This window comes from Bos grunniens, chromosome 16, assembly GCF_055505025.1.
Source record: "Bos grunniens cultivar Pamir isolate PY7600 chromosome 16, Bosgru_T2T1.0, whole genome shotgun sequence".
NCBI classification, from domain to species: Eukaryota; Metazoa; Chordata; class Mammalia; order Artiodactyla; family Bovidae; genus Bos; species Bos grunniens.
In genome coordinates this window covers 76,377,290-76,399,630 of record NC_141180.1, presented here as the reverse complement: position 1 = coordinate 76,399,630, position 22,341 = coordinate 76,377,290, and the positions used below count along the sequence as shown (strand labels likewise).

Here is a 22,341-nt window from a genome sequence, read left to right as displayed (position 1 = left end):
GAATATTGATAAACTATTTAAATAGTTTCCTCATGTTGTCCACAAAAACTTCACAAGGTCCCTTGTGGGATAACCTTGTTGTGATATAAATAGAATTGGGTTGATCTACCATTTTTAAAGGGCTTCCCTATGGCTCATTGGTGAAGAATCCATCTGCAATGCAGCAGACACAGGAGATGTAGGTTTCATCTGTGGGTCAGAAAGATTCCCCTGGACAAGGAAATGGCAACCCACTGCAGTATTCTTGCCTGGAGAATTCCACAGACTGAGGATCCTGGTAGGCTATAGTCCAAAGGATCACAAAAAGTTGTACATGATTGAGCGACTAAGCACACAGCACCATTTTCATAAATCCATCTTAAACAAGATTAAATATTTTTCCTAAAATTCTTATGCAGATTAAAATCTGTTTCATACTGCTCATACCTTCATTTTAATGGAACTTATGCTTTGAAAATTCATTTTAAATGTATGCTTGGAATTACCATTAAGGTCACTGAACTGTTTTATATCATTACAGTTTTCTTTCATGGAATAACTGGTTCAAGTATGCTGAAATTTTACAGTGTACTGTTAGAAAGAAGAAGATTGTTTAGAGGCAACTTAGAGGAAGTTGAGGAGTAAAGGAAACATCCCCAGAAAATACTCTGTTCAGCTGACCTGATGTTTTTCTATATTTTATGGTTTTAGGAAAGTCCACAACGCCTTCCACAATCCTCTCTTCAAACAGAACCTAAGTCCTCACCACTGAGTGTGCAGGACTTAGTGTCCATTTCTAAAGAATACACATGACTGACACACACTGTGTGACCAAGTCATACCTGGTGTGGAGGCTTCCTCCTCCCTCTCTGGGGTCACTGCCCCTGAGGAAAGGTAGCTGTCTCTCAAGTAATCTGCAGAGACGCCCAGCTGGTCAGGTACTGAGGCCTCCCCACAAAGCCAGGACAGTGAGCCAACTTGGAAGCAAAGCCTCCAGCCCAGCTGAGCCTCCAGGTGACAGTGGCCCAGGTCAATATCCTGACTGCCACCCATGCACAGTGATTCAGAACCAGACAGTGAAGGCCCTTCTTCATTCCTGACCCACAGGAGCTCTAAGAATATGGAGGGGTGTTGTCCTAAGCCAAAACGTTTTCTGGGAAACGTGTTAATTTGACTATGTATCCAATACAATGGCTTCCCAGTGAGCCCAAGTGGGAAAGAAGCCGCCTGCCAATGCAGGAGACATAGTACATGCAGGTTTCAATCCCTGAGTTGAGAAGAACACCTGGAAGAAGGCACTCCAGCATTCTTGCCTGGAAAATCCCATGGACAGCGAAGCCTGGTGGGCTACAGTCCATAGGGTGGCAAAGAGTAAGACATGACTGAGCAATTTAGCATGCATTCACGCAGGCATCTAAAACAATAGGTGCTATGTGATGTTATTTTTACTTAATGGCTTAGATCCAGTATTACAATTATTTTGCATGCTAATTCACTTCAGTCATGTCTCGTTCTTTGTGATCACCTGTGGACTATATCCTGCCAAGCTTCTCTGCCCATGGGATTCTCCAGCCAAGAACAGTGGAGTAGGTTGTTAGAGATTTATATATTCAAAAACACAGCCATATTTTATCTTTGAGTGGCAAAAATGTAAAGAGTTTTTAGTTTACAAAAATGTTTTTATTCCTTATTAGAATTGCCTACTTCAAGAAGCAAATAATGCCTCTAAAAGCCCCAAATTACCATACACAGTAGGGCGGATACTTGGATTTGCCCTACTGCGTAGGGCATGGTGCCCCACTGTTGTGTGTTTACGAGAAATAAATTTCACAATTAAGAAAAAGGTCAAGATATGAATGGAACATACAGGCACATCTTGGAACAGGTACCCAGCCATCTCTGGTACATGTTGCATCAGTTCCACGGATCTCAGGAAAAAAACCCTTTTTACACTCATAAGTGATTTTATCTTGACCTCTGTATTTGCTTAATTCAGGTCTGTACACACCGTTTGGAATACGAGGAGGATCACATGTTATTTCTGAAAAGACAAAAGGTATGTTCACAATATAGAAATCACATCCATTAAAATAATCAATTATATAAAAATACAAAAGTGGATGTTATTAATTTGTTCTTCGTACAGCACAAAAGTCAGTAAAATGAGCACAGCCTCATACCCCTCCTGCTGTATCACTTACATTTCCCTTCATTGTGTTTCTCATCTGATGTATCTGTACCCTCAGTACTCTTGAACTCTCTTTCTCCACAGTCAACACACTCTTCATGATATTCCACATCTGGCAAAGAATTCATGATGTATCACTTCAGCTATTCTTTCCACTTTCTGCAAGCTTCTCGGCTTCTGTATTTCTCACAAGTACTGCTGGAAAATATTCTCCTCCCTCCAGACACTTGTTGCAATAGCACACCCTGTCCTTTTGAAGTAGACTTAAATACAGGGATTGCATAGGGCAATGAAATGAATGTGGAAGTAATGTTTTCCTTTAGGGAGGGAGGGAGTTGAAAAAGTCATTGAATTTTCATGTTCTCTTTCCCACAGCTACAGTGATTAAAGAAGAACATGGAAGGTCATATCTCCATTCCCTGATTCTGACAATTAAAATAAGGAGGAGGGTCCCTCCCGATCTATGTTTTCCGGGAAATTTGTTAATTAAGACTATATATCTAATACAATGGGCTTCCCAGTTGGCACAAGTGGTAAGGAATCTACCTGCCAAGGCAAGAGACATAGCAGATGCAGGTTCCAATGAAGGCTGGAAGTGAGCATACATAGAAAATAAACTTTAGTTTTTTAAGCCACTAAGATTTTGGAATACATTATTTTTATTGTAATAAAATAACCTAATCCAGGTTTCAAAACTCCTCTTTCACATAAAGACTCAGGTAAAAGGTGTCTATCGTAAATACTGAGCTCCACCATTGTAGGGAAGAAGAGGACATCAGTCAGTTCAGTCCCTCAGTTGTGTCCAACTCTTTGCAACCCCATGAACTGCAGCACACCAGGCCTTCCTGTTCATCACCAACTCCCAGAGTTCACTCAAACTCACGTCCATCTAGTCAGGGATGCCATCCAAGCATCTCATCCTCTGTTGTCCCCTATTCCTCCTTCCCCCAATCCCTCCCAGCATCACAGTCTTTTCCAATGAGTCAACTCTTCCCATGAGGTGGCCAAAGTACTGGACTTTCAGCTTTAGCATCATTCCTTCCAAAGAACACCCAGGACTGATCTCCTTCAGAATGGACTGGTTGGATCTCCTTGCAGTCCAAGGGACTCTCAAGAGTCTTATCCAACACCACAGTTCAAAAGCATCAATTCTTCGGCGCTCAGCTTTCTTCACAGTACAACTCTCACATCCATACATGACTACTAGAAAACCATAGCCTTGACTAGATGAACTTTTGTTGGTAAAGTAATGTCACTGCTTTTGAATATGCTATCTAGGTTGGTCATAACTTTCCTTCCAAGGAGTAAGCATCTTCTAATTTCATGGCTGCAATCACCATCTGCAGTGATTTTGGAGCCCAAAAAAATAAAGTCCGACACTGTTTCCACTGTTTCCCCATATATTTGCCATGAAGTGATGGGACCAGAAGCCATGGTCTTCGTTTTCTGAATGTTGAGCTTTAAGTCTACTTTTTCACGCTCCTCTTTCACTTTCATCAAGAGGCTTTTTAGTTCCTCTTCACTTTCTGCCATAAGGGTGGTGTCATCTGCATATCTGGGGTTATTGATAATTCTCCTGGCAATCTTGATTCCAGCTTGTGTTTCTTCCAGCCCAGCGTTTCTCATGATGTACTCTGCATATAAGTTAAATAAGCAGGGTGACAATATACTGCCTTGACGTACTCCTTTTCCTATTTGGAACCAGTCTGTTGTTCCATGTCCAGTTGTAACTGTTGCTTCCTGACCTGCATAGGTTTCTCAAGAGGCAGGTCGGGTGGTCTGGTATTCCCATCTCTTTCAGAATTTTCCACAGTTTATTGTGATCCATATAGTCAAAGGCTTTGGCATAGTCAATAAAGCAGAAATAGATGTTTTTCTGGAACTCTCTTGCTTTTTCCATGATCCAGCGGAGGTTGGCAATTTGATCTCTGGTTCCTCTGCCTTTTCTAAAACCAGCTTGAACATCTGGAAGTTCACAGTTCACATATTGCTGAAGCCTGGCTTGGAGAGTTTTGAGCCTTACTTTACTAGCATGTGAGAAGAGTGCAATTGTGTGGTAGTTTGAGCATTCTTTGGCATTGCCTTTCTTTGGGATTAGAATGAAAACATCTTTTCCAGTCCTGTGGCCACTGCTGAGTTTTCCATATTTGCTGGCATAGTGAGTGCAGCACTTTCACAGCATCATCTTTCAGGATTTAAAATAGCTCAACTGGAATTCCTTCACCTCCACTAGCTTTGTTTGTAGTGATGCTTTCTAAGGCCCACTTGACTTCACATTCCAGGGTGTCTGGCTCTAGGTGAGTGATCACACCATGATGATTATCTTGGTCGTGAAGATCTTTTTTGTATAGTTTTTCTGTGTGTTCTTGCCACCTCTTCTTTCCACTTCTGTTAGGTCCATACCACTTCTGTCCTTTATCAAGGCCATTTTGCCTGAAATGTTCCCTTGGTATCTCTAATTTTCTTGAAGAGATCGCCAGTCTTTCCCATTCTGTTGTTTTCCTCTATTTCTTTGCATTGATCACTGAGGAAGGCTTTCTTATCTCTCCTTGCTCTTCTTTGGAACTCTGCATTCAGATGCTTTATCTTTCCTTTTCTCCTTTGCTTTTCGCTTCTCTTCTTTTCACAGTTATTTCTAAGGCCTCCCCAAACAGCCATTTTGCTTTTTTGAATTTCTTTTCCATGGGGATGGTCTTGATCCCTGTCTCCTGTACAATGTCACGAAACTCAGTCTATAGTTCATCAGGCACTCTATCAGATCTAGTCCCTTAAATCTATTTCTCACTTCCACTGTATAATCATAAGGGATTTGATTTCAGTCATACCTTAATGGTCTAGTGGTTTTCCCTACTTTCTTCAATTTAAGTCTGAATTTGGCAATAAGGAGTTCATGATCTGAGCCACAGTCAGCCCCGGTCTTGTTTTTGCTGACTGTATAGAGCTTCTTCATCTTTGGCTGCAAAGAATATAATCAATCTGATTTCAGTGTTGACCATCTGGTGATGTCCATGTGTAGAGTCTTCTCTTGTGTTGTTGGAAGAGGGTGTTAGCTATGACCAGTGCGTTCTCTTGGCAAAACTCTATTAGCCTTTGCCCTGAAGTAGCCATAGACAATACATGTAAGGAATGGGCATGTCTCTATTCCAGTAAGTCTTAGTTTACAAAAAGGAACAGGCTGGATTTGACCTGGCACTGTGGCATGAACCAGACATGGGACAACAAACTGGTTCAAATTTGAGAAAGGAGTTCATCAAGGCTATATATTGTCACCGTGCTTATTTAACTTCTATACAGAGTACATCATGTGAAATGCTGGACTGGATGAATCACAAGCTGGCATCAAGATTGCCAGGAGAAATATCAACAACCTCAGATATGCAGACGATAGCACCCTAATGGCAGAACGCAAAGAGGAACTAAAGAGCCTCTTGATGAAAGTGAAAGAGGAGAGTAAAAAAGCTGGCTTAAAATTCAACATTCAAAAAACTGAGATCATGCCAATCGGTCCCATCATTTCATGGCAAATAGAGGAGAAAAACTGGAAGCAGTGGCAGAATTTATAGTCTTAGGCTCCAAAATCACTGCAGATGGTGACTGCAGCCATGAAATTAAAAGACGCTTACTCCTTCAAAGAACAGTTATGACAAACCTAGGCAGCATATTAAAAATCAGAGACATTACTTTGTCAACAGAGGTCTGTCTAGTCAATGCTATGGTTTTTCCTGTAGTCATATACGGATGAGAGAGTTGGACCATAAAGAAAGCTGAGCACCAAATAACTGATGCTTTCAAACTGTGGTGCTGGAGAAGACTCTTGAGAGACTCTTGAGTAGCAAGGAGATCAAACCAGTCAATCCTAAAGGAAATCAACCCAAATCCACCCTGAATATTCATTGGAAGGACTGAAGCTGAAGCTGAAGCTCCAATGCTTTGGCCATCTGATGCAAAGAGCTGACTCACTAGAAAAGACTCTGATGCTGAGAAAGATTGAAGGTGGGGGGAGAAGGGAACAACAGAGGATGAGATGGTTGAATGGCATCACTAACTCAATAGACATGAGTCCGAGCAAACTCTGGGAGATAGTGAAGGACAGGGAAACCTGGCATGCTGCCGTTTATGGGGTTGCAAAGAGTCAGACACAACTTCATGACTGCACAACAACTGTGTGTACACAACAATAGTGTGCTACCCCTTGACATAGTCCTTTCTGATTTATAAAGTTCTACTCAGTCATTTATATCAACTTTGCTAGTAGACAACAAGGATCAATTTGCAATAATCTTTTTTTTTTTAAGTCATGCTTTCTAGGTGGCTCAGTGGTAAAGAATCCAATGGAGGAGACAGAGGTTCAGTCCCTAGGTCAGGAAGATCCCCTGGAGAAGGGAGTGCCAATCCATGCCAGTATTGTTTCCTGGGAAATCCCAAGGACAGAGGAGCCTGGCGGGCTACAGTCCATAGGATCTCGAAGGAGTCAGACATGACTTCAACTAAACAACAATAAATAAACATCAATACTCCATTTTCAGAAAAAATAAACTGCTTAATGGTAAGGAGTATTTGAGTTAAAGCAACTGGTAAAATATACAGTAAAAGATATAAAAGAAATGTAACATTACCTATACAAGTAGGAGCTGGAGTCCATCCAGATTTAGTGCATACTGTATCTCCTCTCTGACCATATTCAAAACCGGCTGCACATCTGTATTGAACTCGTTCATTTGCCTTATAAGTTGCCTTTGGAAGTACAGCTTGTCCATTTAAAATGACTGGTGTTTTGCAGAAAATTTCTAAACAAAAGGGATTAAATTCCAAAATATCCATTATATGTCAAAGTACTGTGTCCCAGACATAAGTTATATAAAAATAAAACTTTTGTTTCCATTCCATTAAGTAAGTTAGGCCACCAAACAAAGTCCTGTTTTGACCTGAATGCTTGATGAATAATTTATCAGTTGTTTTTAACATTCATTTTGGAAGAAAGTTAAAATTCTCATTTAAATCTTGTTGCTGATTTATTTAGTTGGGGGATAAATTAGTCTTCTTGAAATAAATAATGTCTAGTGACTTCATCAGCTATATATATAAAACTGAATACCAAAGTAGTTTCATTGTGATTTATGTAAAACAGCCTATTCATATATATCCTGGTTTTCCATATATTTTGCTTTATTTTAGATTAATGTTATATAAAGAAGATGCTTGTTGTAACTTAAGCATTTTATATATTATAGTATTTTGAATGAATCTGAACATCAATTTCTAGAGCTGTGGGAAATTACATCAAAAGGATGTTTACCCATTTGGTATTACTAAATATTTATGTTGCCTCCTGTCCTTCATTTGTAGAAAGCTAGAAAACATCATGTACTTAATGCCTTTCTTTTTTTTTCAACTTTTTCTAGGCTTGGTTTTTATTTTTATTTTTCCTAATTTTTATTGGTGTTTATTTGCTTTACAGTGCTGTGTTAGTTTCTACTGTACAGCACAGTTAATGAACTATATGTATACACATATCCCTTCTTTTTGGATTTCCTTTCCGTTTGTGTCTCCACAGAGCACTGAGTTCCCTGCGCTATACAGTAGGTTCTCATTCATTTTCTATTTTATACATAGTATCAATAATATCTCTATATATGTCAATCCCAGGCTTACAATTCATCCCACTCCCCCTTCCCCCTTGGTATCCATACGTTTGCTCTCTACATCTGTGTCTCTGTTTCACCTTTGTAAATAAGATCATCTCTACCAATTTTTTCAGATTCTACATATATGTGTTAATACACAATAGTTGATTTTCTTTCTGACTTACTTCACTCCATATGACAGTGCATAGGCCTCTTCTACATATATCATTTTTTAAAAGCTTTTTATAAAAATTTTCAAACATAAAAGTAGCAAAAATATGTGATCTCAATTCCAAATCATTTAACCTTGCTTTAAAAAAATAATAATTAGCAATACATAATGAACTTTTCTCATATCGTTCAATATTCTTATACCAAATAATGTTTCCAGTTGTACTGCTGAGGCACTTAATAAGTGTTCTGCTGCTGCCAAGGCGCTTCAGCGGTGTCCGACTCTGTGCAACCCCATAGACGGCAGCCCACCTGCTCCGCCCTCCCTGGGATTCTCCAGGCAAGAACACTGGAGTGGGTTGCCATTTCCTTCTCCAAATAAGTGTTCTAACACTTGCATATATTGGGAAAGTAAAAATCAATATATTCAAGAAGAATATATGTGTTTTTTGAGGGAAAACATTCTCATGGAAATAATTTACATAGAAATAACTACGGAATTTTTTTTTTAATATGAAGTTGTATCACAGATATTACATTCAACTTGCATGAACTCATGTAGTTTTGCTATGTAATTAAAATACCATATTTTTTTTAAAAAGTAGGTCAAATTTGATACATAATTTCAGTGAATGACTTGTAAAAATTATATATTTTTGTTATTGATAATACAGTAATTATTAACAAAATACTTTATCAAAGACATTAATTTAAATCATGGTATTGTATTTCCAAAAAGCAACTGACCAGCTCTTGTGATTGCCATCCCTTCAAGTTTCTGTCAAAAACAAACAAACAAACAAAAGGTGGCCATTATCTTTCACACTGCCCTCTCTCAAACAATTTCCCCTGGGATTCCAGCAACAGGAACCAATTTTCCAGATTCTATTCTCCCTTCATCTCAATCTTTTCTTTCCTGTTTGCAACTTAATGATATTTTTCCTGTCACTTCAGTATTCCACTTAAAATGCTTCATTGATTCCCAAACTAGTCTGCATAAAAGCCTAATCCTTCAGCATGGTGTGTGCCACCCCTCAGAACCTTGGACTGCTCATATTCACTCTATCACTGACTTCCTCTCTGCCTGCATCCTACGTTAAGGCCCCTGAGAAAAATGGGAACAAGGGGCTTCATGCTCAAAGAGGCCTCAAAGCCACTGCCCCTTCCTCTCCATCTGACTGGTTTGCTTTTCCCTGCCTCAATCCATCTAAAGATTCTCATTCTTCCTTTAAGACATGTTTTGCATCAGTCATTTCTGATAGATTTCACTAACCACAGAAACGTATGCAAAAAATAAACCCCACCCATGATCCTCTAGAGCTTCCCTGTTGGCTCAGTTGGTAAAGAACCTGCCTGCAATGCAGGAGACCCAAGTTGGATCCTGGGTCAGAAAGATTCCCTGGAGAACAGAATGTCAACCCACTCCAGTATTCTTGCCTGGAAATCCCATGGACAGAGGAGCCTACTGGCTACAGTCCATGCGGTTGCAAGAGTCAGACACAACTCAGCAACTAAATCACAAGTCCCACCACATGATCTCTAGAGCATATGTAACTGCTACACTGCATATAAATATGTTCATCTTTATTAACTCGAAATAGTTTTGTAAAAAGGACTTTCTAGGAAGAGGAACACTTCTCTTTGCGTCTCACTGTAGGACAGACTAAACTAAGAAAATGTAAATAATGTGGGGATACTAGATAATGTTAAAAAATATATGGTAGAAATTTCTCCCAAACAAGTATTGGTAAAAAAAAAAAAGTATGGTAATTTTAAATAAATTGGACATAATACATTATGACAAAAGCAAATATCATCATGAGGTTCTCAAGGGAACATTTCACACAAAGATAGGCACAATAAAGGAGAAAAACAGGAAGGACCTAACAGAAGCAGAAGAGATTAAGAAGAGGTGGCAAGAATACACAGAAGAATTGTACAAAAAAGATCTCAATGACCCAAATAACCACAATCGTGTGGTAACTCACCTATAGTCAGAAATCCTGGAATGTGAAGTCAAGTGGGCCTTAGGAAGCCTTGTTACAAACAAAACTAGTGGAGGTGATGGAATTCCAGCTGACCTATTTCAAATTCTGAAAGATAATGCTGTTGAAGTGCTGCACTCAATATGCCAGCAACTTGGAAAACTCAGGAGTGGCACAAGACCAGAAAAGTTCAGCTTTCATTCTAATCCCAAAGAAGGGCAATGCCAAAGAATGTTCAAGCTACCACACAATTGCACTCATTCACATGCAAACAAGGTAATACTCAAAATCCTTCAAGCTAAGTTTCAATAATATTTGAACCAAGAACCCCTAGATGTACAGCTGGATTTAGAAAAAGCAGAGAAGCCAGAGATCAAATCACCAACATCTGCTGGATCATAGAAAAAGAAAGGGAACTCCAGAAAAAACATCTATTTCTGCTTCATTGACTATTCTAAAGCCTTCGACTGTGTGGATCACAACAAACTGTGGAAAATTCTTCAAAAGTTGGGAATGCCTGACCATCTTACCTGCCTCCTGGGAAACCAGTATGCAGGACAAGAAGCAATAGTTAGAACTGGACATTGAACAACTGACTGGTTCAAAATTGAGAAAGGAGTATGTCAAGGCTGTATACTCTCACCCTGCTAATTTAACTTACATGCTGAGTACATTATGCAAACTGCTGGGCTGGATGAAACATAAGCTAGAATCAAGATTGCTGGGAGAAATATCAACAACCTCAGATACATAGATGATATCACTATAATGGCAGAAAGCAAAGAGGAACTAAAGAACCTCTTGAGGAAAGTGAGAGAGGAGAGTGAAAAAGCTGGCTTAAAACTCAGCATTCAAATAATGAAGATCATGGCATATAGTCCCATCATTTCATGGCAAATAGATGGGGGAAAGGTGGAAACTGTCAGATTTCATTTTCTTGGGCTCCAAAATCACTGCAGAGGGTGACTGCAGCCATGAAATTAAAAGGCTCTTGCTACTTTGAAGAAAAGCTATGACAAACCTAGGCAGTGTATTAAAAAGCAGAATCATCACTTTGCCAAAAAAAAGGTCTGTAATGCCAAAATTATGATGTTTTCCACTAGTCATGAATGGATGTGAGAGTTGGACAACAAAAGCCTGAGTGCCAAAGAACTGATGCTTTCAAACTGTGGTGCTAGAAGACTCTTGACAGTCCCTTGGACTGCAAGGAAATCAAACCAGTCAATCCTAAAGGAAATCAGTCCTGAATATTCATTGGAAGGACTGATGCCAATGCTGATGCTCCAATACTTTGGCCACCTGATGCAAAGAGCCAACTCATTGGGACAAACCTCTGATGCTGGGGAAAATTTAGGGCAGGAAGAAAACGGGGCAACAGAGGATGAGATGATTGGATGGCATCACTGACTCAATGGTCATGTGTTTGAGCAAACTCTGGGACATAGTGAAGGACAGGGAAGCCTGGTGCATTGCAATTCATGGGGTTGCAAAGAGTTGGACACTACTGAGCAACTGAACAACAACAAAATCATCATATTGGTCATGAGGCCAAGGTCAGCAGTATTATGACTGAAGAAATGCTGGCTTACAGTACTATAGAACTTCTTTTTAAAGACAAAAATTTATTTAGTGGATTCAATTCAGATCAGCAATATTTATACTAAACTTCCAGTGCAAGTATAAAACAGGGCCACTTTTAGAAGTGTTATTCAAAGACAGAATGTCATCATGATACATCAGTAGAGATAAACTTTGAATGTTTAGTTTTTCAAATATAAAATGACCTTTTAGAGTTTTAATATTAAAACTTGTAGCAGAAATGCTTAAAATTTTACTTTAGTCATGAGTCAACTACACTTTAATTATGGTTATGAGAATGGACTTTAGTGTCATATAACCTAGGTTTGAGAGAAGGCAATGGCACCCCACTCCAGTACTCTTGCCTGGAGAATCCCAAGGACGGGGGAGCCTGGTGGGCTGCCATCCATTGGGTCGCACAGAGTCAGACACAACTGAAGCAACTTAGCAGCAGCAGCAGCAGCTAAGGTTTGAATCTTACTTCTACCATATACAGCATGATCATTTTGGACATGCAATTTAATTTCTTTGCACCATGATTTCCTCAATTATGAAACAGAGATGAACACAGTACATAAATCACATGGTCATTTGGAAGGTTAAATAGATGACACTTGTAAACAGTTTAGATCACCTACTGTAAAGTAGTAAGTGCTGAATAATTAGTATTTTTCAAATCCTATAGGATGCACAGTGTTTTGAAAGGTATATTTTCATGAAAAAACAAACTAAACTCATGCAATTAATCAAATCAACAGTAAGTGAGTAAGTTTATCTTACCTACACATTTTGGTGTTTCTGCACTCCAAACACCACCTGCTGAGCAATGTATTTGTTTGGGTCCATCCAGCATGTAGCCTGAATTACACTCAAACTGTACCACTTGTCCATAGGTATATTCTTGGTCTGGTTCCAGGGCATCACTGAAAATTTTCCCATTCTCTGGTTCTGTCACTGGTAAACACTTAACAACTGAAAAAATAAACATAACTTCCTCTAATGAAATTGGAAAACTTTAAAAACTTATCATGAAAAAATGAGTATATATAAATTTGACACGTATATATAACCAACAGCAAGATTACTTTTTTAAAGATGTGTTTATTTGCTAAAACTGTTAGCCAGAAATAAATTCTACTGAATAAAAACAAAGAAAAACACTAATAGTAGTAAGCTTATCTCTGATTCTTTCCTGAGGGAGTAAGCAAAAAACACTATTACCTTGAGTTTTGTAATGAAAGCGTATATATTTTCACTTTCATTTTTAATGAAAGTGTATATATTTTCCATGAACAGTATGGGAAGGCAAAAAGACAGGATACTGAAAGATGAATTCCCCCAGTCAGTAGGTACCCAATATGGTACTGGAGATCAGTGGAGAAATAACTCCAGAAAGAATGAAGGGACAGAGCCAAAGCAAAAACAGCACCCAGCTGTGGATGTGACTGGTGATAGTAACAAGGTCCGATGCTATAAAGAGCAATATTGCATAGGAACCTGGAATGTCAGGTCCATGAATCAAGGAAAACTGGAAGTGGTCAAATAGGAGATGCCAAGAGTCAACGTCGACATTCTAGGAATCAGCCAACTAAAATGGATGGGAATGGGTGAATTTAACTCAGATGACTATTATATTTATTACTGTGGGCAGGAAACCCTTAGAAAAAATGGAATAGCAAACATAGTCAACAAAAGGGTCTGAAATGCAGTACTTGGATGCAATCTCAAAAACAACAGAATGATCTCTGTTCATTTCCAAGGCAAACCATTCAATATCACAGTAATCAAAGTCTATGCCCCAATCAGTAATGCTGAAGAAGCTGAAGTTAAACGGTTCTATGAAGACCTACAAGACCTTCTAGAACAAACACCCCAAAAAGATGGCCTTTTCATTATAGGACTGGAACGCAAAAGTAGGAAGTCAAGAAACAACTGGAGTAGCAGGCAAATTTGGCCTTGGACACAGAATGAAGCAGGGAAAAGGCTAATAGAGTTTTGCCAAGAGAATACACTGGTCATGTTTGCACACCCTCTTCCAACAACACAAAAGAAGACTCTACACATGGACATCACCAGATGGCCAGCACTGAAATCAGACTGATTATATTATTTGCAGCCAAAGATGGAGAAGCTCTATGCAGTCAGCAAAAACAAGAACGGGATTGACTGTGGCTAAGATCATGAACAGCTTATTGCCAAATGCAGACTTAAACTGAAGAAAGTAAGGAAAACCACTAGACCATTCAGGTATGACCTAAATCAAATGCCTTATGATTATACAGTGGAAGTGAGAATAGATTTAAGGATTAGATCTGATAGACACATAGTGCCTAATGAACTATGGATGGAGGTTCATGACATTGTATAGGAGACAGGGATCAGGACCATTCCCAAGAAAAAGAAATGCAAAAAAGCAAAATGGCTGTCTGAGGTGGCCTTACAAATATCTTTGAAAAGAAGAGAAGCCAAAAGCAAAGGAGAAAAGGAAAAATATACCCATTTAAATGCAGAGTTCCAAAGAACAGCAAGGAGAGATAAGAAAGCCTTCTTCAGTGACCAGTGCAAAGAAATAGAGGAAAATAATAAAATGGAAAGACTAGAGATCTTTCAAAGAAAATTAGAGATACCAAGGGAACATTTCATGCAAAGATGGGCTACATAAAGGACAGAAATTGTATGGACCTAACAGAAGGAGAAGATATTAAGAAGAGGTGGCAAGAATACACAGAAGAACTGTACAAAAAAGATCTTCATGACCCAGAACCACAATGGTATGATCACTCACCTAGAGCCAACATCCTGGAATGGGAAGTCAAGTGGGCCTTAGGAAGCATCACTATGAAGAAAGATAGTGGAGGTGCTAGAATTCCAGTTGAGCTATTTCAAATCCTAAAAGATGATGCTGTGAAAGTGCTGCACTGAATATGCCAGCAAATTTGGAAAATTCACAGTGGCCACAGGACTGGAAAAGGTTAGTTTTTATTCCAATCCCAAAGAAAGGCAATGCCAAAGAATGCTCAAACTACCACACAATTGCACTCATCTCACATGCTAGCAAAGTAATGTTCAAAATTCTCCAAGTCAGTCTTCAGCAATACGTGAACTGTGAACTTCCAAATGTTCAAGCTGGTTTTAGAAAAGGCAGAGGAACCAGAGATCAAATTGCCAACATCCGCTGGATCATCGAAAAAGCAAGAGAGCTCCGGAAAAACATCTATTTCTGCTTTATTGACTATGCCATAGTCTTTGACCGTGTGAATCACAACAAACTGTAGAAAATTCTTCAACAGATGGGAATACCAGACCACCTGACCTGCCTCTCGAGAAATCCATATGTAGGTCAGGAAGCAACAGTTAGAACTGGACATGGAACAACAGACTGGTTCCAAATAGGGAAAGGAGTACGACAAGGTTGTATATTGTCACCCTTTTTATTTAACTTACATGCAGAGTACATCATGAGAAACCTTGGGCTGGATGAAGCAAAAACTGGAATCAAGATTGCTGGGAGAAACATCAATAACCTCAGATATACAGATGACACCACCATTATGGCAGACAGTGAAGAAGAACTAAAAAGCCTCTGGATGAAAATGAAAGAGGAGAGTGAAAAAGCTGGCTTAAAGCTCAACATTCAGAAAACTAAGATCATGGCATCCAGTCCCATCACTTCATGGGAAATAGATGGGGAAACAGTGGCTGACTTTTTGGGGGGCTTCGAAATCACTGCAGATGGTGACTGCAGCCATGAAATTAAAAGATGCTTACACCTTGGAAGTAAAGTTATGACCAACCTAGATAGCATATTAAAAAGCAGAGACATTACTTTGCTGACAAAGATCCATCTAGTCAAGGCTATGGTTTTTCCAGTGGTCCTGTATGGATGTGAGAGTTGGAAGAAAGCTGAGCACCGAAGACCTGATGCTTTTGAACTGTGGTGTTGGAGAAGACTCTTGAGAGTCCCTTGGACTAAAAGGAGATTCAACCAGTCCATCCTAAAGGAGATCAGTCCTGGGTGTTCATTGAAAGGACTGATGTTGAAGCTGAAACTCCAGTACTTTGGCCACCTGATGCGAAGAGCTGACTCATTTGAAAAGACCCTGATGCTGAGAAAGATTGAGGGCAGGAGGAGAAGGGGATGACAGAGGATGAGACGGTTGGATGGCATCACTGACTCAATGGAGATGAGTTTGAGTAAACTCCAGGAGGTGGTGATGGACAGGGAGGCCTGACGTGCTGCAGTCCATGGGGTTGCAGAGTCAGACACAACTGAGCGGCTGAACTGAATTGAACTGATACATTTCAGTTCATTCATTTCATTCATATTTCTTACATAATTGAGAAATATAAAGTTGGAGATAAATAAAAAATTTCCGTTTAAGTCTCACAATAATACAAAGCTGTATTCCTAAAAGGTGTAAAAGCAAACTTTCTGAATATATGTACTTCAATAAATAAATAGTCTTTAATTTTTCTTCTTCTATATCAAAATAACTAGAGCACTTTTTTTATTTTCCTTATTATTTTCCAGTATCCCTTAGGTTTAAGATAGTCAACCTTTATTTTAGAATAGAATCTCCCAGGATGCTTGTTAAATGGAAACTCTGTGGCTAGCTCCCTGCCTTATCACCCAAGGAACACTGATTCAGTCGATCTTTATGATCCAAAAATTTCAGTTTTTAAGAAGCACTCCATATTATTCCAATATGGATGTTCCCTAGAACATTTATCCCCTTCCTCTCATTTCTGTTGATGAACGATCTCCCACTCTTTTTCAGAAAACGGGAATTTTGAGTGATCACTGTTCTTCTTTCCTTCTTCCTCTGCCTCTGTCTTTTTCTCTCTTTCCTCCCTTCCACTCTCTCTGTCTTGCATTTACCTCTTCTTTTTCCTCTCTACTTACTCATCACCATTCAACTAGGAAAAGCTATTTTCATGATGACAACAGATTATTCTTTCTATTTTATATTGGAGTACAGTCAATTAACAATGTTGTGATAGTTTCAGGTGGACAGCAAAGGGACTCTTATTTTCATGATGACTACAGACTGTAATCAGTGGTTTAAAATCGGTGAACAGGATGTACAAATTTTCCATTCTGTTTGCTTTATGGATCAGTAAGAAAGGGCAGAGCTCTTCCTTAGTTTCTGGCTCTTTTCAGTAAACTAAAACCATAGGAAAACTCCCTGTGTCAGGCAGGAGGAAGGAGACGTTTAAACTATGTTCTCCAGTTAAGCTTTTAACTGAGATCCTTGCATTGGGGTGGTTATTTGGCTGTGTACTCCTTCATTAATAAAGCTGAAACTCTCATCTTCATTTTAATGTGATATGTGTGTTATTCCCAGTGGTTAGAATCCAAAAGGAAAAACAAAACTTAGATTTTTTTTTCTAGTCTGTAATACTTGGACTATTAAATTAGATGAACCTGTATTTATATTTGGTTATTGAAACACTTAACAACATAGCAATAAAAGATTAGATCCAACTCTGTACTATAGTAGAATCCACAAAAATAATTTGAGTAAGAAATATTTAATTATAGACTTTAAGAATATTTAATATAAGACATTTCCCCCAAAGATTCGTATTTTAAATATATGCTTTAATATACTTGTAAATTAGTTCTACATCTACCTTCACATATGGGAATATCATTGGTCCATCCATTTGTGTCACATTCACGGAAATTCATCTCACCCACCATCTGATATCTAAAAATCAAAATTAACAGAATTGTGAGCTGATGTGTGTTTATGTGCAGTTTTAAGTTTGATACCATTTCAAATATCCAGAAACTCTAGAGGAAAACTATTAATAGGAGCACATGCTTCCCTCCCTCCTCAGGAAAGGCTCTTAATTAAGCCCTCAGGTGCATGGACTTGCATTATCAAAATTCTTGGTTCGTGACACAAACTCATTACTGTTTCATGCACTTTTATTTTTCCAGTTGAGTCAGTTAATGAGGTACACTTAACAATGTAATAAGCTCCATGAACTATCACGAAAACCAAAGATAAAAACATGAGATCATGATAAAAGCAGTAAACAACAGTTCACTGTATGTTACCCCAGTCCACTCTTTTTCCATATTTCTATCCATAGTCCTACCCTCCACGATTGTGATATTTTCTGGACACTTTGTGCTTTTTTTTTTTTTTTTTACATTATCAAGGACAGCGCTATAAATAATAGTTTGGTGTGGCTTATTGTCAGCACTTGTCTCCATCTCCCATCTCCATCCTGGCGATGCTTTCCAGAGCATGGTCACCAAGTCAAGCCCGTTTACATAAGTCATTCAGTGTGAAATTATACTAACTCATCAAGCCTGAGCTTCAAACCAAAGATGCTGTACTTGCACAGGGAACTATGCTCAATGTCATGTGGCAGCCTGAATGGGAGGGGAGTTTTGGGAGAATGGATACATGTATGTGTATGGCTGAGTTCCTTTGCTGTGCACTTGAAACTATCACAACATTGTTAATGGCTATATTCCAATACAAAATACTGCTGCTGCTGCTGCTGCTGCTAAGTCGCGTCAGTCATGTCCGAATCTGTACTACCCCATAGACAGCACCCCACCAGGCTCCTCTGTCCCTGGGATTCTCCAGGCAAGAATACTGGAGTGGGTTGCCATTTCCTTCTCCAATGCATGCATGCATGCATGCATGGTAAGTCGCTTCAGTCGTGTCTGGCTCTTTGCAACCCCACGGAGGGCAGCCCACCAGGCTGCCCTGTCCATGGGATTCTCCAGGCAAGAATACTGGAGCGGATTGCCATTTCCTTCTCCATACAAAATACAAAGTTTTTTGTTTTGTTTTTTTTTTAAAGAATCCTTCTCAAATTTATTACATTTGACAATTGGAAGCAAAAAAAAATTTTTTTTTACTCAAAAAATAAATAAGGAAAGGCATTTTGATAACCGCAAGCTAGAGAATTTGGAGGGGGGAAAAAAAAAAGGCCTCTTTTAAACTTCTGAAGAATTGTACCTGAACAAACATTTCCTTTGACCCTGAATGAGAGTTGTCCTGCTAGTTGGACAAGTAAAAAAACTCTCTCCTTCAAAAAAATACTTTGCCTTCTTGGATTGGGGCTGATTTGTTCCTAATTCTCTAAGGGAAGAAATCGTTTCAGTAGAGTAAATGAAAGTCACGGGAACTTGAACTAAAACTTTTACTCTGTGCCCCTGTCACACGAAGGAACAAGATAATTGGTTGTCAAATGTTCTTCTCTGGCTCCTTTATTGGCTCCGCCTAATAACAGAGGAACATTTCCTGCTAACTATTTTCCACCAGGGACCCAGTCATTCGCCCAAACCTCTCTCCGGAGTTCTGCGAAATTCTACACAAATCCTCCTATTGCCACCGGCTAACCCCGGAAATTCAAATTTCTGGGGAATGAAAATAGAAGCTGGGGAATAAATCTAACCTTATTTCCCCTCCGCGCTAAGTTTCCTTTACCAGGCTCACAGGGTCCCGCATACCGAAGCCACAGAGCCAGCCCTTCAGACGGCGTTCGCAGCTCAAAATGGCCGCCCGGGCGCCTCAGCCTGGGACCCTGTGCTGATGCCGCGCTGCCCACTGCGCTCTGGAATCTGAGCCCGGCGCTGCCCCGCCCGCGGGAATCCACCCCCCACCGCCCCCGTCCCGGCCCCGCGTTCCCCACTGAGGAGACCCTGAGAAGCCGCCCTGCTTGCTCATAGCCTGCCGTACTTATTTCTCCCACCAAGTCTGTGATGCGCTTGCTATGTTTCTGCTTTTATAAGTGAGGAAATTGGAGTAAAGAGCTATTTTCTAAAAATACGTATAGTTATTAAGTGATAGCGTTTTGGAATACGGGCTTACTTCAAAGCCTAAGCTCTAAAATATTCTAGTGCCTCAAATCAAGAAATAAATGGGGAGTGAATAATGATTCCACTTTGTGGAATAAGCAATTCCACACGTTAATTTCTCCACCCTGTGTATATTTATGTAGTATAAAAGTACAATGATCCAGTTTTCCTATATATAAAACTTTCTTCAAAACAAGGTGCTGGGAGTCACAAGAAAGAAAGAGCACTGAGGAAGTCACAACACACGGTTAAGAATAGCTGAGTTGTGGGAATCCAGCAGGTGCTTAGAAGGCACAAAGTTACTCTTCTGAGCATAGCAGCATTTTTGGTCTGCGTGATCAGCGTAATTTACGGATTGTGGAAACTTAAAGAATGATAGTTATTATTTCAGTGTTCAGTTAGTCTGATTTCTCATAAATTGTATAAAGTTTTATCAAAATAGATCCACATTCTCTAATTTTGTTACCATTCCCACTGCCCCTGAGATATGGAATTCTCATTCTGCACATAATAGGATGCAGTGAGGACTCATTGCAGAGAATTTTTGTTTAAATGTGTACAACTTTCCCACTCTCCTGTAACTATACTCTACCAGAGTAATTATAATTTATTTTAATTTTTCAATGTTGAAGAGATGGTCATATTATCCAAATATAATCATTTTCATTATAGTTTACATTTTCAGATTACTTGTATGTTACTTATAAAAATGCTGATAGAAAAATATAATAACCTTAAACACATAAATAAGGTCAGTTTCTATTTACTCTTTCCAGTATGAAAGATCTGAATTATAAACTGCTCTTTCTGTTGATGACATACCCCTCATCACACGTATAAACAACCTTTGCACCATATTCAAACTGAGTTCCTTCCGCAAGATGGAAAGAACCAAATGGAGTGTCTCCAGGGTGTGCACAGGGCTTTTCTAAAATGAAAAAGAAAAAGAATATGATGTTAGCATGTAGCACAGCGAGTAACAATTTACATAGGAGTTCAAGAAGAGGGATATCTGATACTGTTTTAGAGTACAGAATTGAAAATATAGAAAAGTGAAAAACGCCAAAGTTATCTGTATGCTTTTATTTTAATTTTGGAAGATGACAACCCCTTTTTTAAGAATGATGAGGATATATTGCTTTGTATTTAAATGACACTAGCAATAGAATTCAGCCAGTATTGCCATAATAGCATTTATTAAATATTTATTAATTAAATAGTTTTTTCACAGGTTTCACAAAAGTAGGAATTACTTACTCCGACATATCCTCGATGGATGAAGAGACACCCATTTTCCACCCCTGCACATCATTACAATACTCCCCAGAGTTCTGTATCCAGGGCGGCATTTATATGTAGCCTGAGTGCCCTCTTGATATGTTTGTTCAGTCCAAGAACCTGACAGGATTTCTGTTTCTTTTCTGGGAGGGGGTTCTTTGCAGTCTACAAAAAAAAAAAAAAAAAAAAAGGTGTTTAAATACAATGAAAAATGCAGTATTTTCAGGTTATTTTTGCTTTAAAGAAAACCTATACAGGTCCATCCAATGTAAGTCTTAATATATATTTTTTACCTTAAAAAATTAAATCTATATAGATTTGTAAGAATAACTTTCAAGATAAATAGTTACACTTTACTATATTATTTTTAAGTGATACACTGAATTCTATAATTCTGCTCTTTTCTAAGGGCTTCCCTGGTAGTTTAGCTGCTAAAGAATCCACCTGCAATTCAGGAGAACCTGGTTCAATTCCTGGGTTGGGAAGATCCCCTTGGAGAAAGAATAGGCTACCCACTCCAGTATTCTTGGGCTTCACTGGTGACTCAGACGGTAAAGAATTCGCTGCAATGTGGGAGACCTGGGTTCAGTTCCTGGGTTGGGATGATCCCCTGGAGGAGGGCATAGCAACCCACTCCATAGTCTTATCTGGAGAGTCCCCATGGACAGAGGAGCCTAATGGGCTATAGTCCATGGGGTCACAGAGTTGGACACAACTGAGAGATTAAGCACAGCACAGCACATTCTTTCTCAAATTCAGGAAATATTAGGCACTATTCTAAGGTTTGAAGAAACAACAATGGATATGGAGACAAAGTGTTGTCACTCTAGTAAGGAAGTTATTGAATATGTATTCAAAGAGATGACATATCTAGGTGTCTGAAATCTTCATCAAGATCTTGTACAGTCTGCTCTACCACCTATTCTATATAATCTCTTGAACCTCAGTAACCTTGGGGCTGGAGCGGTCAAGTGTATGTGTAAATGTGATTGACAATCTCAAATTGAAACCCACTCTGGCACTCTAGCAATTAGAAACCACTGAAGATAAAAAGGAATAAAATCAAATCCCTAGTTTTCTCAGAAAACTGTCATTAGGAAACTCATGAATTCAGGAAATAAATTGTAAAAAGTATACACATATTAGAATGTTTTTAATTAAAATTCTATTTATGAAGATTTAATCTATACAAAATTCAAAGGAAAATTATCTGCAAAAGTATTTGTCACACAAAAGCACTTCTTGCAATAACAAAAGCACTGACACAACCAAAAGAAAAATACAGGAGGATGATAGAACATTTTCTTAAGAATGGCTGATAACATAACCATTACTAAAATCAAAGATATCACAATTGTAAGTGATGTTTTTGGACAAATTTCAGTGACAAAAATGTAAAGGGAATGACACCTGATTTTGTAGAAAAAGAAATGTTATAAATATATTAAATAAAATTAGAGGTATAGATGACTAAAGCAATTTGATAAAGAATCTTAAAAATGCTCATGTAAATTAAAGAATTTCAAACAGAAAAAAGATCCTAAAGCAATAATGAAAGTTTTTCTAAGATTCTTATGTACAAGATGCTTATTCCAACATTTTCATAGTGGAAAAAATAAGATATGTTAATGTGAATATTGTCATATTGTGGTACATTCACTGAGGAAATATTTTATGGTTTTTGAAAATTGTGTTTTGGGGAATATTTAA

The 22,341-nt window shown here is 38.7% G+C and overlaps 1 protein-coding gene across 6 annotated transcripts in view; it reads right to left on the bottom strand.

The window, feature by feature from the left end:
• The window catches only part of LOC147357043 (complement factor H), a 109,825-nt gene that overhangs the window by 73,038 nt on the left and 14,446 nt on the right, over positions 1 to 22,341 (bottom strand). For 4 of the 6 annotated variants that reach the window (XR_015143761.1, XM_086345582.1, XM_086345584.1 and 1 more), the window contains exons 2-7: positions 20,611 to 20,796; positions 20,176 to 20,281; positions 17,160 to 17,236; positions 12,306 to 12,497; positions 6,784 to 6,954; positions 1,847 to 2,020 (exon numbers count right to left, since the gene is read on the bottom strand). Coding sequence is in view for 5 of the 6 variants with exons in the window: in XM_086345582.1 (XP_086201708.1) it covers positions 1,847 to 2,020; positions 6,784 to 6,954; positions 12,306 to 12,497; positions 17,160 to 17,236; positions 20,176 to 20,281; positions 20,611 to 20,796 (906 nt within the window). In the remaining variant the exon portion in view is untranslated. The remainder of the gene's footprint in view (positions 1 to 1,846; positions 2,021 to 6,783; positions 6,955 to 12,305; positions 12,498 to 17,159; positions 17,237 to 20,175; positions 20,282 to 20,610; positions 20,797 to 22,341) is intronic. The other 2 variants (XM_086345583.1, XM_086345586.1) reach the window with 1 other exon arrangement.